Source organism: Salvelinus namaycush, chromosome 31, assembly GCF_016432855.1.
Source record: "Salvelinus namaycush isolate Seneca chromosome 31, SaNama_1.0, whole genome shotgun sequence".
Classification (NCBI taxonomy): domain Eukaryota; kingdom Metazoa; phylum Chordata; class Actinopteri; order Salmoniformes; family Salmonidae; genus Salvelinus; species Salvelinus namaycush.
Genome location: NC_052337.1, coordinates 16355708 through 16371778, shown reverse-complemented (window position 1 = coordinate 16371778; position 16071 = coordinate 16355708). Strand labels below are relative to the sequence as shown.

At 42.6% G+C, this 16071-nt stretch overlaps 1 protein-coding gene across 1 annotated transcript; it reads right to left on the bottom strand.

Moving 5' to 3' along the window:
- Window positions 1-9110: 9110 nt before the first annotated feature.
- LOC120025955 (proteinase-activated receptor 1-like) lies at window positions 9111-12393 on the bottom strand. Its single transcript, XM_038970711.1, has 3 exons — window positions 12108-12393; window positions 10114-11007; window positions 9111-9973 (listed from the first exon to the last, which is right to left on the bottom strand). Exons 1-3 carry the CDS (start codon window positions 12166-12168, stop codon window positions 9552-9554), a joined length of 1377 nt encoding a protein of 458 aa, XP_038826639.1. The 5' UTR covers window positions 12169-12393; the 3' UTR covers window positions 9111-9551.
- Between the last annotated feature and the right edge of the window lie 3678 nt (window positions 12394-16071).

The window sequence follows — 16071 nt, the reverse complement described above, 5'->3', positions numbered from 1 at the left end:
TGTCCTAGCTAGCTAGAAACTGTTGTTGCCTCCGCCTCTTTTTCTGTGGGGTTTATTGGCCTTTGGCATCCAACAATATGGTGCATTACTGCTACCTACTGTACTGGAGCGACCCCGCTGTCGCTGTGTACCAGAGTCCTAGCTTAAAAGTAGAAGTACCTGTTACGTTCCCCAGTTTCTGTGTTGTATTTGAGTGTGTGTGTTTCAGGAGATGGCTTCCTGGAAGCCTCCCCAACCAGCTGATTGGTCGACCCCAGGCTAATTGATGATTGGAGCTGACCCCGCCCCCTCGTCAAGAAGCATCTGACTCTAATCACCATTGCCACCTGAAGATATAAAGCCAGTGTTCTGTTCAGGAGAGAAAAAGGGAAATGATCCTGAGAGAGATAGAGAGCGATATATATCATTATAGGCTGAGATTGAATGTTGGATAGATCATTGCTGAGAGAGAGGTTTATGGCTGAGGGGTTATAGCATGTTGGTTGTGAGTATGCACTGTGTTAGTTGTTGTTGGTAGCAGCTTGGCTATGTTCTGTGTTTGTTGCTTGTTCAGAGCATCTTTAGTGACCTGAGTTAGTTTTCTCAGTTTTGTTGTGAAGTGGATTGTTTGTTGTTCTGTTTCATTTGTTCCCAGGGGGGAAGGGGAAGGCACTTAGGGAGTGCTTAGGCAAGAGGCCCGAGGGCATACATATACCCGTAGTATATTCAATGTCTAGGCACACTAGGTAAGACCTGGGCGGACCACCCCCTGTATTTTGGTTAGGGCACCAGGTGGTGCTAAGTTAGGTAAGTTAAGTGGGTAGGCAGGTTAGATAGGAGAGGGGGAGCTTTGATATTTACTTTCTTTGCTTTGGTTCCGTCCAGCCCCTTTTCCCCATATTACCGTTTAAGGAAATAAATCCTAGTAAACGGTAAATTCTGCCTTTGTCGTCCTTATTCGCACCTACAGTCCATACCTCTTTCGCTTCACGGAGAGTTGAGTTGCAGCAGGGAGTTGCGTTCCCTCTTTTTAGAGGCGTGCGTAACAGTACCCTATATATAAAAAGGTATGGACACCCCTTCAAATTAGTGGATTCGGCCATTTCAGCCACACCAGTTGTTGACAGGTGTATAAAATCGATCACACAGCCATGCAATCTCAATAGACAAACATTGGCAGCAGAATGGCCTTACTGCAGAGCTCAGTGACTTTCAACCTGGTACTGTCATAGGATGCCACCTTTCCAACAAGTCAATTTGTCAAATTTCTGGCCTGTTAAAGCTGCCCTGGTCAACTCTGTGCTGTTATTGTGAAGTGGAAACGTCCAGGACCAACAACGGCTCATCCGCGAAGTGGTAGGGCACACAATCTCACAGAATGGGGCTGCCGAGTGCTGAAGCGCGTAGCGCAAAAATCATCCGTCCTCGGTTGCAACACTCACTACCGAGTTCCAAACTGCCTCTGGAAGCAATGTCAGCACAAGAACTGTTTGTTGGGAGCTTCATGAAGTGGGTTTCCATGGCCGAGCAGCCGCACACAAGCCTAAGATCACCATGCGCAATGCGCCACCATTGGACGGGAGCAGTGGAAACGCGTTCTCTGGCGTAATGAATCACGCTTCACCATCAGGCAGTCCGAAAGACGAATCTGTATTTGGCGGATGCCTGGAGAACGCTACCCTCCCCAATGCATAGTGCCAACTGTAATGTTTGGTGGAGGAGGAATAATGTCTGGGGCTGTTTTTCATGGTTCGGGCTAGGCCCCTTTGGTCCAGTGAAGAGAAATCGTAGCGCTACAGCATTCAATGACATTCTAGACCATTCTATGCTTCCAACATTTAACAGTTTGTGGAAGGCCCTTTCCTGTTTCAGTATGACATTTCCCCCGTGCACAAAGCGAGGTCCATAGAAATGGTTTGTCGAGATCGGTGTGGAAGAACTTGACTGCCCCGCACAGAGCCCTGACCTCAACCCCATCGAACACCTTTGGGATGAATTTGGGACGCTGACTACGAGTCAGGCCTAATCGCCCAACATCAGTGCCCGACCTCACTAATGCTCGTGGCTGAATGGAAGCAAATCCCCAGAGCAATGTTCCAACATCGAGTGGAAAGCCTTCCCAGATGAGTTCAGGGTGACCAACTCCATATTAATGCCATGATTTTGGAATAAGATGTTCGATGAGCAGGTGTCCACATACTCTTGGTGATGTAGTGTATAAAGAGGGGTTCCTGCCGATGCAGGAATGCCCGCATGCAGGAACGCCCCGAATTGCAGCTGCAATTACACCCTATCAAAACTCTCGACTGAGAAAATGTGTGTGTCTGTGGCCGTGTTCGAGCATCAAAACCGTGATGTATCATGGGTAAATTGTGACTGACTAACTGATCTACAACTAATAAATGAGTCGTTATTGATGATGTCTGTCTGGTAGACTGTGAACTCTCCTACCAGACTCACATTAACTTCTTATGGCTGCAGGGGCAGTATTGAGTAGCTTGGATGAGAGGTGCCCATAGTAAACTGCCTGCTCCTCAGTCCCAGTTGCTAAGATAATGCATATTATTATTTGTATTGGATAGAAAACACTCTGAAGTTTCTAAAACTGTTTGAATGATGTCTGTGATTATAACAGAACTCATATGGCAGGCAAAAACCTGAGAAAAAATCCAAACAGGAAGTGGGAATTCTGAGGTTGGTCGATTTTCAACCAAGACCCTATTGAATACACAGTGGGATATGGATGAGTTTGCACTTCCTACGGCTTCCACTAGACGTCAACAGTCTGTAGAACCTTGTTTGATGCCTCTACTGTGAAGTGGGGCCGAAGGAGACAGGAATTAGTCAGGTCTATCATGACCTGACCATGCTCTGACCATGCGCGTTCACATGAGATGGAGCTCTGTTACTGAAGATTTATGTTAAAAACATTCTAAAGATTGATTCAATACATCGTTTGACATGTTTCTACTGACTGTTATGGAACTTTTTGACATTTCGTCTGCTTTAGTGAACGCGCTTCCTGACTTTGGATTTGTTTACCAAACACGCTAACAAAAATAGCTATTTGGACATAAATGATGGACATTACCGAACAAAACAAACATTTCTTGTGGAAGTGGGAGTCCTGGGAGTGCATTCCGACGAAGATCAGCAAAGGTAAGTGAAGATTTATAATGCTTTTTATGAGTTTTGTTGACTGCACAATTTGGCGGGTAACTGTATGACTTCCTTTTGTGGCTGAACGCTGTTCTCAGATGATTGAATATTGTGCTTTTGCCGTAAAGCTTTTTGAAATCTGACACAACGGTTGCATTAAGAACAAGTGTATCTTTAATTTTATGTAAAACATGTATCTTTCATCAAAGTTTATGATGAGTATTTATGTTATTTGACGTGGCTCTCTGCAAATTCTCCGGATATTTTGGAAGCATTTGTGAACATGCCGCCAATGTAAACTGAGGTTTTTGGATATAAATATGAACTTTATTGAACAAGACATATATGTATTGTTTAACATGAAGTCCTATGAGTGTCATCTGATGAAGATCATCAATGGTTAGTGATTCATTTTATCTCTATTTCTGCTTTTTGTGACTCCTGTCTTTGGCTGGAAAAATGACTGTGTTTGTCTGTGTTTTTGCGGTGACCTAACATAATTGTTTGTGGCGCTTCCGCTGAAAGCCTATTTGAAATCGGACACTTTCGTGGGATTAACAACAAGATTACCTTTAAAATGGTATAAGATACATGTATGTTTGAGGAATTTTAATTATGAGATTTCTGTTTGAATTTGGCGCCCTGCACTTTCACTGGCTGTTGTCATATCATCCCGTTAACGGGATTGCAGCCATAAGAAGTGTTAAGCAGCTCCAATCCAAAATTACATCTAGACTCGGCTTCCTATTTCGCAACAAAGCATCCTTCACTCATGGTGCCAAACATACCCTCGTAAAACTGACTATCCTACCGAACTTTGACTTCGGCGATGTAATTTACAAAATAACCTCCAACACTGTACTCAGCAAATTGGATGCAGTCTATCACAGTGCCATCCGTTTTGTCACTAAAACTTCATATACTACACACCACTGCGACCTGTATGCTCTCGTTGGCTGGCCCTCGCTTCATATTTGTCGCCAAACCCACTGGCTCCAGGTCAACTATGTCTTTGCTAGGTAAAGCTCCGCCTTAGCTCACTGGTCACCATAGCAACACCCACCCGTAGCACGCGCTCCACTGGTATATTTCACTGGTCACCCCCAAAGCCAATTCTTCCTTTGGCCGCCTTTCCTTCCAGTTCTCTGCTGCCAATGACTAGAACGAAATCACTGAAGCTGGAGACTTATATCTCCCTCACTAACTTTAAGCATCAGCTGTCAGAGCAGCTTAGAGATCACTGCACCTGTACATAGCCCATCTGTAAATAGCCCACCCAACTACCCCATCCCCATATTGTTATTTATTTTTTGCTCCATTGCACCCCAGTATCTCTACTTGCACATTCATCTTCTGCACATCTATCACTCCGGTGTTTATTATTTCACCAATTATTTCGCCACTACGGCCTATTTATTGCCTTACCTCCCTAATCTTCCTTCATTTGCACACACTGTATATAGACTTGTCTATTATGTTACTAACAGTACGTTTGTTTATTCCATGTGTAACTCTGTGTTGTTTGTGTCACACTGCTTTGCTTTATTTGGCCAGATCGCAGTTGTAAATGAGAACTTGTTCTCAATTAAATAAAGGTGAAATAAATAAATAAATAAAAATGCAAGGTGATTTGTAGATAAGTCAGTAAGCAGTCGCCTGCACTGTCGCAGCAATGTTGAACAAGCCCATTGCCATGTGGGATGATGACATCACTCATTGATGTCTTGAGGTTTGTAACTGTAACAGTATAACTTTAGTACGTCCCCTCGCGCGAACCAGGGACCCTCTGCACACATCAACAACGGTCGCCCACGAAGCATCGTTACCCATCGCTCCACAAAGGCCACGGCCCTTGCAGAGCAAGGGGCAACACTACTAATAGGTTTCAGAGCAAGTGACGTAACTGATTGAAACGCTACTAGCGCGTACCCGCTAACTAGCTAGCCATTTCACATCCGTTACATAACCACACCGACATTGGAAATATCATCACGTTTTGGGGTATTTCACAAACTCTGCATTCAAAGGAATCAGATCGAGGGAATCCGACACAATACATTTTCCAAAGCAATAAAGAATATCATAACGTCTATCTGATCGGGGAAAAAACTAATAACGAGAGAATTAGAGGCAAAAAGCTTTCTCTTACCATGTTTCTGAGACAGACAGAGATCGACGCAGGCCAATAAAAATATAAGTTTCAACCAATGTGGCTGAAAACCCATGTTAACTTCCACAAAACCTTCCAACATTGATCTATCTGCTATGTATGAAGAGTGTTGAATGCTGATACACGCGTTTGTGTATTCCTTTTGTCTGTGCGACGTTGAAGTAAACGGAAGAGGTAGGGTACCACACCCCTTCCTTACATAACAGGTGGGAAGAAAAAACCTGCGTAATGTTATAAGACACGTGACCATGCACACCTGTGTCGTTCAGGTTGTCTGCCTGAGCAGATGTAGTATGTCCAGATGTTGCCCTCAGACACTGATCTAAGGTCAGTTTTATATTTTTCCACCTAGGCTTGAAGTTGAGGAAGGTATAAACTAATCCTAGAGCTGTGCCTAGGGGCACCTTCACTACCACATGCAGAAAAACGGATGTGCAAATGTACCTCCCTTACAAGCATAGGCCTAAGGAAATGTATAGCTCAGTACTGCAGTAGAGTAGACCTACCAGCATGTGTAGTAGGTAGGGCTAGTAAATAGTGGGATAGCCTTTCAATGGAAAAGAGGAGTGCATCAAGAACATTTCCTCACAGTTAAAGAATATGATTCCCTGTCTGCTGATGTCTCCTGCCCTCTTCTCTGTCGCTATGTTCCCAGTTGCAACACAGAGCAAAGGTTTATGAGAGTAACGAGAAAGTGGTGTGTCTTGCATCAGGTCCAGTGTACTCAGGGCAGGGTCAGTGGAAGTTACAACAGTTTGATCTTTTTGTTTGAGTTAGTCACTAGCATCTCTGTTTGGTTCAATAAACAGAGCAGATGGCTATTTGCTTGAGGACTCTCGGGTGCTTTTCTCTTGCTCTGTTTTTCTTTGTACAGGTGAAACGGAGGAATGAAATGGAGAGGAATGGTGATGATGGGAAGAAAGGACAGAGGGGACAAGAAGTAACAATGTTATCTGACCTATTGTCTTCAAATCATAATGGAAATAAATTATCTAAATGAAAAGGTTTTAATGTGGAATTAATTTGGTCAACTACCTTAAATTATGAGACAAAATTGGTGAGTCACTGCCAGTGTGTGTGTGTGTGCATAAACATGTATTACTCAATATTTCAGCTATTCACAATGCCTCAGTGTCCATTATTTATATTCCTTAAATTAATTTGAAAGAAATTAAACCACAAACAAAATATACATCATCACACACACAAAAAATCAGATAGCTTTATTTGAAACATTTACCATTGTTTTTTGTAATGTTCTGTAACAGTATGGCACAAATACCTTCTTTAAAACTTCTCTAGGATAGGGGGCAGCATTTTCACTTTTGGATAAATAGCGTGCCCAATTTCAACTTCCTTCTACTCATCCCCAGAATATAAGATATGCATATTATTAGTAGATTTGGATAGAAAACACTCTGGCGTTTCTAAAACTGTTTGAATCATGTCTGTGAGTATCACAGAACTTATGTAGCAGGCAAAACCCCGAGGACTAACCATTCAGATTTTTTTATTTTTTGAGGTCACCGTCTGTTCAATGAGTTTTCATTGGGATACTAGATTTCTAATCAACCTGTTTGCAGTTCCTACCGCTTCCACTGGATGTCACCAGTCTTTGGAAATAGGTTGAGGTTATTCCTTTGTGCAATGAAGAAGAACGGCCATCTGGAATCAGTGTAACGTTATGTGTACTGTTTGAGAGTTGCGCAAGACTAGAAAAGTATCGTTAGTTTGTTGTCCTCCTGTATTGAAAACAGATAGACCCGTCTTCAATTTGATCGATTATTAACGTTTACAAATAACTTCAGTTGTATTACCAAATTAGTTTGAAATGTTTTGGCAAAGTTTAGAGGTAATTTTAGAGATATTTTGTAGTGACGTTGCGCAAATTGGAAGCTGTTTTTTTCTGGATCAAACGCGCCAAATAAATGGACATTTTGGACATATATGGACGGAATTAATCTAACAAAAGTACCATTTGTGATGTTTATGGGACATATTGGAGTGCCAACAAAAGAAATTCGTCAAAGGTAAGGCATGATTTATATTTTATTTCTGCGTTTTGTGTTGCGCCTGCAGGGTTGAAATATGCTACACTCTCTTTGTTTACTGTTGTGCTATCATCAGATAATAGCATCTTATGCTTTCGCCGAAAAGCCTTTTTGAAATCGGACATGTTGGCTGGATTCACAACGAGTGTAGCTTTAATTTGGTATCTTATATGTGTGATGTAATGAAAGTTTGATTTTATATCATTTTTTAAAATTTGGCACTCTACATTTTCCCTGGCTTATTGGCCAAGTGGGACGCAAGCGTCCCGCCTATCCCAGAGAGGTTTTAAGACCATTTAATATTTTTTTCATTTAATGTTATCCTCCAGACAAAATATAAATCCCACGGAATACTTGTTTGTACTAAATAGGTATGTAGCGCCACCTGCTGTATGTAATGCAACATGCAGGACTGTGACAAAGTGCTGTAAATGTACTTGACTTGAAGGATGTATAATTCACACCAATAGGGGGTATCACAGCACTTCTTACTCTCAAAGCAGTACCGCAATACGTTATATTTCGATCGTTGAGTGCGCAAGCGTGTCTGTACGCAGCATAGTACCTGCTCTGATGCATTTTGCTCGACTTGTCTGGGTATTTGAGTAGTCAAACAGCTCTTCCAATTCTGAATGCATAGATTATACATTCACACAAATGGAACATTTAGTAATAATGAGTGTGAGCTAAAGTTATTGGAGTGATAATATACACACAGTGGTCAGTTGATTAAGGTACACCACCTCGTTCACGAAAAGGCTTCGCTCCTACAGACGCCTGTATCGCTGGGTGTATTGATACACCATTCAATGTCTGCTTTTATTATATTTACCCATCTACCAATAGGTGCCCTTTGCAAGGTATTGGAAAACCTCCCTGGTCTTTGTGGTTGAATCTGTGTTTGAAATTCACTGCTTGATGAGGGACCTTACAGATAATGATATGTGTGTGGTACAGAGATGAGGTACTCATTCAAAATTCATGTTAAACACTAGTATTGCACACAGTGAGTCCATGCAACTTGTAATGTGACATGTTAAGCACATTTTTAGGCTTGCCATAACAAAATAATTGAATACTTATTGAATTAAAAATGAAAAGCTGAAATGTCTTGAGTCATTTGTAAAAGTTTCTAAAAACATTGCAGCAGATGACCATACCGGGACACTCCTATCAGCTAAAAACAAGAAGAAGCGGCTTCAGTGGGCACGTAATCACCAACACTGGACAATTGATGAGTGGAAAAACATTGCCTGGTCCGACGAATCCCGGTTCCTGTTGCATCATGATGATGGCAAAGTCCGGATTTGGCATAAGCAGCATAAGTACATGGCCCCTTCCTGCCTGGTGTCAATGGTACAGGCTGGTGGCGGTGGTGAAATGGTGTGGGGAATGTTTTCCTGGCAGACGTTAGGTCCCTTTATAGAAATTGTGCAACCTTTCCACGCCCCAAAGAATTCAGGCTGTTCTTGAGGCTTAGGGGGGTCCGACCTGGTACAAGATGGGTGTACCTAATAAACTGCATGGTATTTCTATACAACATTAACAACATAGTGCATAGGCTACACATTTCACAATGCTGGGTAAATGTCTCTACGGCCAGCAGGCCGTCGAAAGCATTTCCTTGTATTGTTCACAGTGAGTGTTTAAGAAATGGTACAATACATGATTATACAAAGACTCCTTTGTTATTCCCTTATCGCAGACCGTCAAACTTAAAATAAACCGTTTTGGGGAATAATACCAACTTCAACGGGAAATATATTTAAGATAAAGATTAAAAATGGTATTATCCATTACATTTTCACAAAACTTACATTTTCCTTTTCTCTTACCCTAAATATATATTCTTGGTACTGTAGTGTCGTACAGGTCAGAAACAACTTTGGCCCATGACAATCAGGACAGCAGCTTCTTGCACTGTCTGAAACAACAGAAATGTATATCTCTTCTTCATATTTAGAGTTGGGCATAGCTAACCCAGACCTATGGATGAATGTCTGACTGAATTCATCATACAAGCCAAATCCATTCTTTCTCCTCAGAAATAGCCTAGCTTTGGTCCATGTCTATCTGTCAGACCAGAAGCTTCTTGCACTGTCTGAAACAGTGGAAATACAGCATATACTAAATATATTTTTTACATTTTTGTCAGTGAAAAAGAAACAGCTCTCTGTGTCTCCATCTATCCATCAGACCAGGAGTTTCTTGTACTGGCTGCTGAGGCTGGCCTGGAAGGTGTCCACCTTAGTAATCCTAGTGCTGGTCCTCGTGCTTATTCTGGTCCTGGTGCTGGTCCTGGAGGAACCAGAGGACGAGGCCAGACTCTTCCTTCCCTCGGCGATCACCTGGCATCCCAGCGCCCCCTCCAGCTGCCTCTGGCACTGGGACGAGCCAAAATAGTAGACCAGCGGGTCCAGGCAGCAGCTGATGCTCCCCAAACATAGTGACACCAGGTAGGCCACATGGGTAGCGTCCGGCTCCCCACCCACCTGCCCAGCGATCTGGAGGTAGTGAGCGAGGAGAATGGAGTTGGTGGGTGTGAAACAGACCACGAACACCACAAGCACGGTAACCGCCATCACCACAGCCCGCGCCTTCTGCCTTGAACGGCCTAGATCAGATCAAATTACAATAGAAAATATATTATCCTCTAATGAGATGTATTTTTTAAACAGACCTTCTGCATCAAGGTTAAGAAACAGATTAGCCAAATTAAGTACATTATGTCTGGTTTCCCTGGTTTGTATTTACCTACAACACCGCACGGAGCCTTGTTGAGCACCTGCACCACCCGGGAGTAACAGGTCACCATTATGAACAGCGGCAGGAAGTAGAGGGTGCAGGAGAGTATAGGAAAGAAGAAGACGTATTGCTCCTCTAACAGCTCCAGGTCCTGGATGTCATGGCAGGTGGTGATATCCAGTGGGTCGTAGTAGACCGTCTGCTGTGAGAGGACAAGAGGCAGCGAGCCACCCACAGCCAGGATCCACATGGCGCTACAGGCCAAGGCTGCGTTGCGGGGGCTCCTCCAGGCCAGGGAGTTGATGGGGTAGGCCACTGCCAGCAGGCGGTCCACGCTGACACAGGTCATGAGGAGGATGGAGCAGTACATGTTGCAGTAGAAAGCTGCAGTGACCAGGCGGCACAACCCCTCGCCGAAGCCCCAGTCATTGCCATTGTAGTGGTAGACGATCTTGAAGGGCAGCAGCAGGGTGAACAGCAGGTCGGCGGCTGCCAGGTTCAGCATGTAGATCACTGCCGGCTTCATGGGCCGGATCCGTTGGGCAAAGGTCACCATGGCAACAATGTTAAGAGGCACGCTGATGAAGAAGACGAAGGTGTAAAGCGTCGGGATGAAGATGGTAGAGAGGTGGCCTGTGAGGAAGTTGTTGGCCATAACAGAGATGGTGTAAGACCAGACTTCTGTAGCATTCCTGGCAGAGCCCAGTTCCAACGGTCCCAGTCTGGACACATTTATAAACCCAACTCTCTCTCCCGGTCCGGACACATTGTTTAGTCCAACTCCAGTCCCATTACTGTCTATGTCTGGGTAGTAGTCCAGTAGGTCTAGATCTATTGGCTCGTCTGTGACCGCGGACCCTTCCGTGACTAACCTCCTGGCAAAGGTCCTCACGATGGAGCTGCCTGTGGAAAAAAACAATACAGAGACGCAAGTCAGTCCCACATGGGAATAGGTGTGTGGAGCACTGCAGTCTACATTATAATAGTCATAGAGCTCAGTGTTATGGAGGACCTGAAACAAACTGTTTGAAGTTCCTATAGGATCCCTTTGAAAATGGGATGACTATAATGTGTGTCCTGAAAATGAGAGGTGCTACATGGGTATTGGAATAACTTTCTTTAAAATCTACTTTCCGTTGTTGATAAAATGCTGGTTCTGTCAATAAAATGGTGTTCAACAAGACCACTTCTAAAATTGTATCGCAATACATTTCAACCGGTTTTGTTGCATCATAAAAAGGAGAGCTATTTCAGACAAGAAAAGCAAAGGATAAAATGTAGGCCTATAATAAAACTCCATAAATATCCCTGACTTACACTTAAAAACTTGAACGCAACATGCAACAATTTCTAAGATTTTACTGAGTTACAATTCATATAAGGACATTTGTCAACTTAAATAAATTCATTAGGGCTTAATCTATGGATTTCACATGACTGGGCAGGGGTGCAGCCACGCTCCCTCAAAATGTGTGTTGTGTGACAAAAGTGGACATTTTGGTGTGACCTTTTATTGTCCCCAGCACAAGGTGCACCTGTGTAATAATCATGCTGTTTAATCAGCTTCTTGATATGCCACACCTGTTAGGTGGATGGAATATCTTGGCAAAAGATACATGCTCACCAAAAGGGATGTACACGAATTTGTGCAGACAATTTTTGAGAAATAAACTTTTTTTGTGTATGGAACATTTATGGGATTTTTAATTCAGCTCATGAAACATGGGACCAATACCTTACATGTTGCGTTTATATTTTTGTTCAGTGTAGTATTTTATACTTTGGAATATGTAACTGTCTGTAAATGTTTCATGAATACTACACATAATACTTTATGTTGCGACGGTTATAAGTCACCGTGCCACACCGACCCGCTTATATCATAGAATGAAACTTTTCCAAATAATAGTCTATGCCTATAATTCAGGTAGGGCCTAAAAGTGTAGGCTACACATTCTTTGTATGTAATACATTTTATCACGGATCAGGCGAATTCTACTCACCGTTAAAAACGCCTGAAACCGCATGCACGCCTGCCAGGAATAGAACGGCTTTGAAAAACATTCTCGCAGAACTGTAATGAAGTCCAATAAAGATGAACAGATTTACTACCTCACCGAACTGTAATGAAGTCCAGTAAAGATGAAAAGGTTTACTAATGTAGCCTAAAGCGTTTATTCTAGATCTGAACACATATTATTATCAACCTGTATGTATGTATGTATGTATGTATGTATGTATGTATGTATGTTTGGTCTCCTTCTCTGTTGCTGCATAGAGAACTAACTGTCGCTTTCAGACAGTTTACGCCTCCCCAGTCCATCCGTGACGCAGAATATGGAAATTGTCCAGGGTGGCGCGCGTTCCTATCTTCTGATGTCATTACTTGAGTCAACAACAGGACTAACTTTCACATGGGTCGACAGTTAACGTTTAATGGAATTACTGAATGGAGATCAATGCTGTTTTCTTGTTAGGACAACTGTTAAATAGAAAATGTCACTCTTTTTTACACTGGCGGGCCCAGTTAGTGCCTGCTTTTTATTTGTATTATTATCATTTGAATGAATGTTCGATATGAACACAGCCAGGTGCAGTACACAGTACGCCTATACTCCTAGATTCTGACAAGAGGAGATACTCATATTTTTCAACAATTTCATTAAACTAAAACGCTTTTGAGATCATATGAATATTGAAGTATGCTGTTTGTCAGTTTGATATGTTTTGTTTGGTGAGGTGCTTGCTGATGATAATATAAAGATGTATTTCCTCTATTTTGTGCAGAACTGACGTTGATAATGGTCAGCATCAGGAGTTTCCAGGAAATGCCCAATTGTGATCTTCAAGAGCGAAAGGGTGGGTATAAGAATGGACAGGAAGTAATTTGGCGAGGAATTACTTTCTGTAAAAACAGACTACTAATGGCCTCAAGACAACAGTTGCAGCTGAGTCTCCTGTGGTACTGCAGAGCACATTTATAACAATGATTAAATCAGTGGTCCAAAGCTGTGGGACAACACATTATTGTATAATGTACTTGATAATGTAATTTATAAGCAGCTATAATTTATACAAATCAAAATGTCTGGGTTTAGTGTGATTCTTGTAAGAGCCAATTTATGCTTAATCCGAAAATGTGGTCGGAGGCGCCATTGAGTTCGATAGCGCATCGCCGTGCTCCTCAAATTTTGTAACAATACGGAGGGCTCTGTATACTGTAGCTCTGCATTGACATTAAGTCCTGTATAATCAGAAACTCACTTCCTTGACAACTTCCTTCACAACAATTCCGCGTTGCTCCGCAAAGCGCAAGAAGTATGAATGCCCTGACTTCTGCAGAGGCCTTAAATGCTGCACGGACAATGCAGACAGCAGATTGACCATGTAGCCCTTTAAGAGGAATGCATTTGATGTTGACCTCGCTCAAGAATTTAAAAAAACTATGTTTTCCTGTCTATTTCCAGAGGCTAGTTTTCCTTGGGAAAGTAAACTGACCTTGCTGTTTTGAACTAGCCCCATCCCAATGTTCTGTCTGCCTGTCAAGGTTCAGAACAAAGTATTCAGCTTAAAGAATCCTCCAACAATCATGATGAACATTGTTCCTAGATTATTAAATTAGTGTAAAACTAAAACTAAGTTTGGATTTTCTGCAATCACCTTCTGTGATTAATGCTTACAGTTTTTCCCAATTGTTTACACACTAAAATTGGAACTTGAAAGCAATCACCGAAACCTGAAACTCATGTACCAAATCCCTAAACCAAATCTGCAAAATTGCAAGCACAATTCCTGCTTTACACTCAGTTCTCAATTTTCAATTGAGCTGACAAGGTAAAAATCTGTCGTTCTTCCCCTGAACAAGGCAGTTAACCCACTGTTTCCCGGTAGGCTGTCATTGTAAATAAGAATTTGTTCTTAACTGACTTGCCTAGTTAAATAAAAAAAGAAACAAAAGTTCTCTACATTAGGCACAAATTTAAAATCTATTTAGTCCCTTAGGAAAGCAACGCCAATCACAATGCCAAACTCTATGTACCAATTGGCAACACCCACTCCTCACAGATGTAAACACTAGTTGCTGAATTGTTCACTTAGAAATCAGAGCTTTAGCACTATAAAAGGCCACAGATGAGCTCTCCTGTTTTGGAGGAAAATGGAAGTCAATGATGAAGCAAGAGCTAGAGGTGAATAAGTGAGAGGACGAGGATGAGGAAGGACAGTTGTCTCAGATGAGATCAGGGCCACATTGGTTGACCATGTGCTCAACCATGGGTTGAGTATGAGGGAGGCTGGGCAGAGAGTTCAGCCCAACCTGAGCCGCTACACAGTTGCATCTATCATCTGTACATTCAGAAATGACAACCAGTAAGTTACCTACCATCTACACTATGCTCTTTATGTATGTATACTGCAGTCTGACATACCAGTAGGCCTATGTTACAGTAATGTCATTTCATATTGACAATTTTTTTTTTATTTTAGCTTACTGTATCCGAATCATATCATATTTGTGGATCTTCTGCAGAACTGAGAGACGGCCAGGCCATGGTGGAAGACACCGGCTGTTCACACCAGAACAGGAGACCGCTATTGTGAACATGGTGGTGGCAAACAATGCCATTAGACTACGAGAAATCCAGAACCACATAATTGCAGACAACACAATATTCAATAACATTCACCAGGTGGGCTTGTCTACATTAGACTGTGTATTACAGCGCAACCGAATCCGGATGAAACAGGTCTACATGGTGCCATTTGAGCGAAACTCAGTGTTAAAGAACAGCCATATGAATATTTGTAAGTACTATACTGTGAATTTACTATCATATCAGCACTGTATAGACACATTACAGTACTGTAATCCAGTGTATTGTGCCTCACCATAGTGACTGCTCTAGGTATGTCACATATTGTCTTGTCTGTTTCAGATAGTCTTGGAGCTGGATGCCATTGCAATTCAGCATGTTTATATTTACATTGATGAGGCTGGCTTCAACCTAGCCAAAAGAAGGGGACGGAACATTCACAATGGCCAATAATGTTCCTGGACAGTGTTGAGGGAATATCACCATGTGCGTAGCCGTTAGCCAGCAAGGCGTCCTCCATCACCATGCCAACCTTGGTCCCTACAACACCCCCCTTCTCATCACATTCCTGGACACACTACATGGCATCATCATTTCAGTGAAGCAGAGGGGTGGACCAGAGCAGCCCAGGTATGTTGTCATTTGGGACAATGTGAGTTTCCACCTGGCTGCTCTGGTCCGCAACTGGTTCATCGACCACCCACAATTTATTGTTCTATACCTCCCACCATATTCCCCATTCCTAAACCCAACTGAAGAGTTTTTTTCAGGATGGCGACGAAAGGTGCATGACCTCCATCCCCTCACACGCATGCCTTTTCCCCAGGCAATGGAGGGTGCATGTGGTGAAGTTGCTGTGGGGGCTTTCGGCGGCTGGATCCGTCACTCCAGAAGATTCTTTCCCCTCTGTTTAGTCAGGGAGAACATGGCTTGTGATGGAGATGAGGTGCTGTGGCCAGACCAAAATAGGAGGCAGGATGCAGCCTACTTGCAAAACTATATATTTGCAGAACATGTTTTCAAATGCTAACACACTGTTTCCAAACTGTTAAAAAAACATTCAAAACAGAATGATGGCAAATGTCGTGCATTTCTGCAGTAACCAGATTGAAACATATAGAACATCTTGGCAGAATATAGAATTATTCCAAACACAGCTGATTGCAATTTCAGCTGAAAGCCTACCCAAGTGTCCTGTTTTTAGTCTCGTTACCAAACAGACAAAAGAGGACGACTTTGGAATGATTTAATTTGGAAAGATGGATCAAGGAAGACAGGTTGGTGGGGATAGAAGTGACAGGGAGAGGGAGAATGCGTGGATGACAAAGGAGAGGAAGACCAAGCGGTGATCTCTGATGAGATAAGGTCCACAATT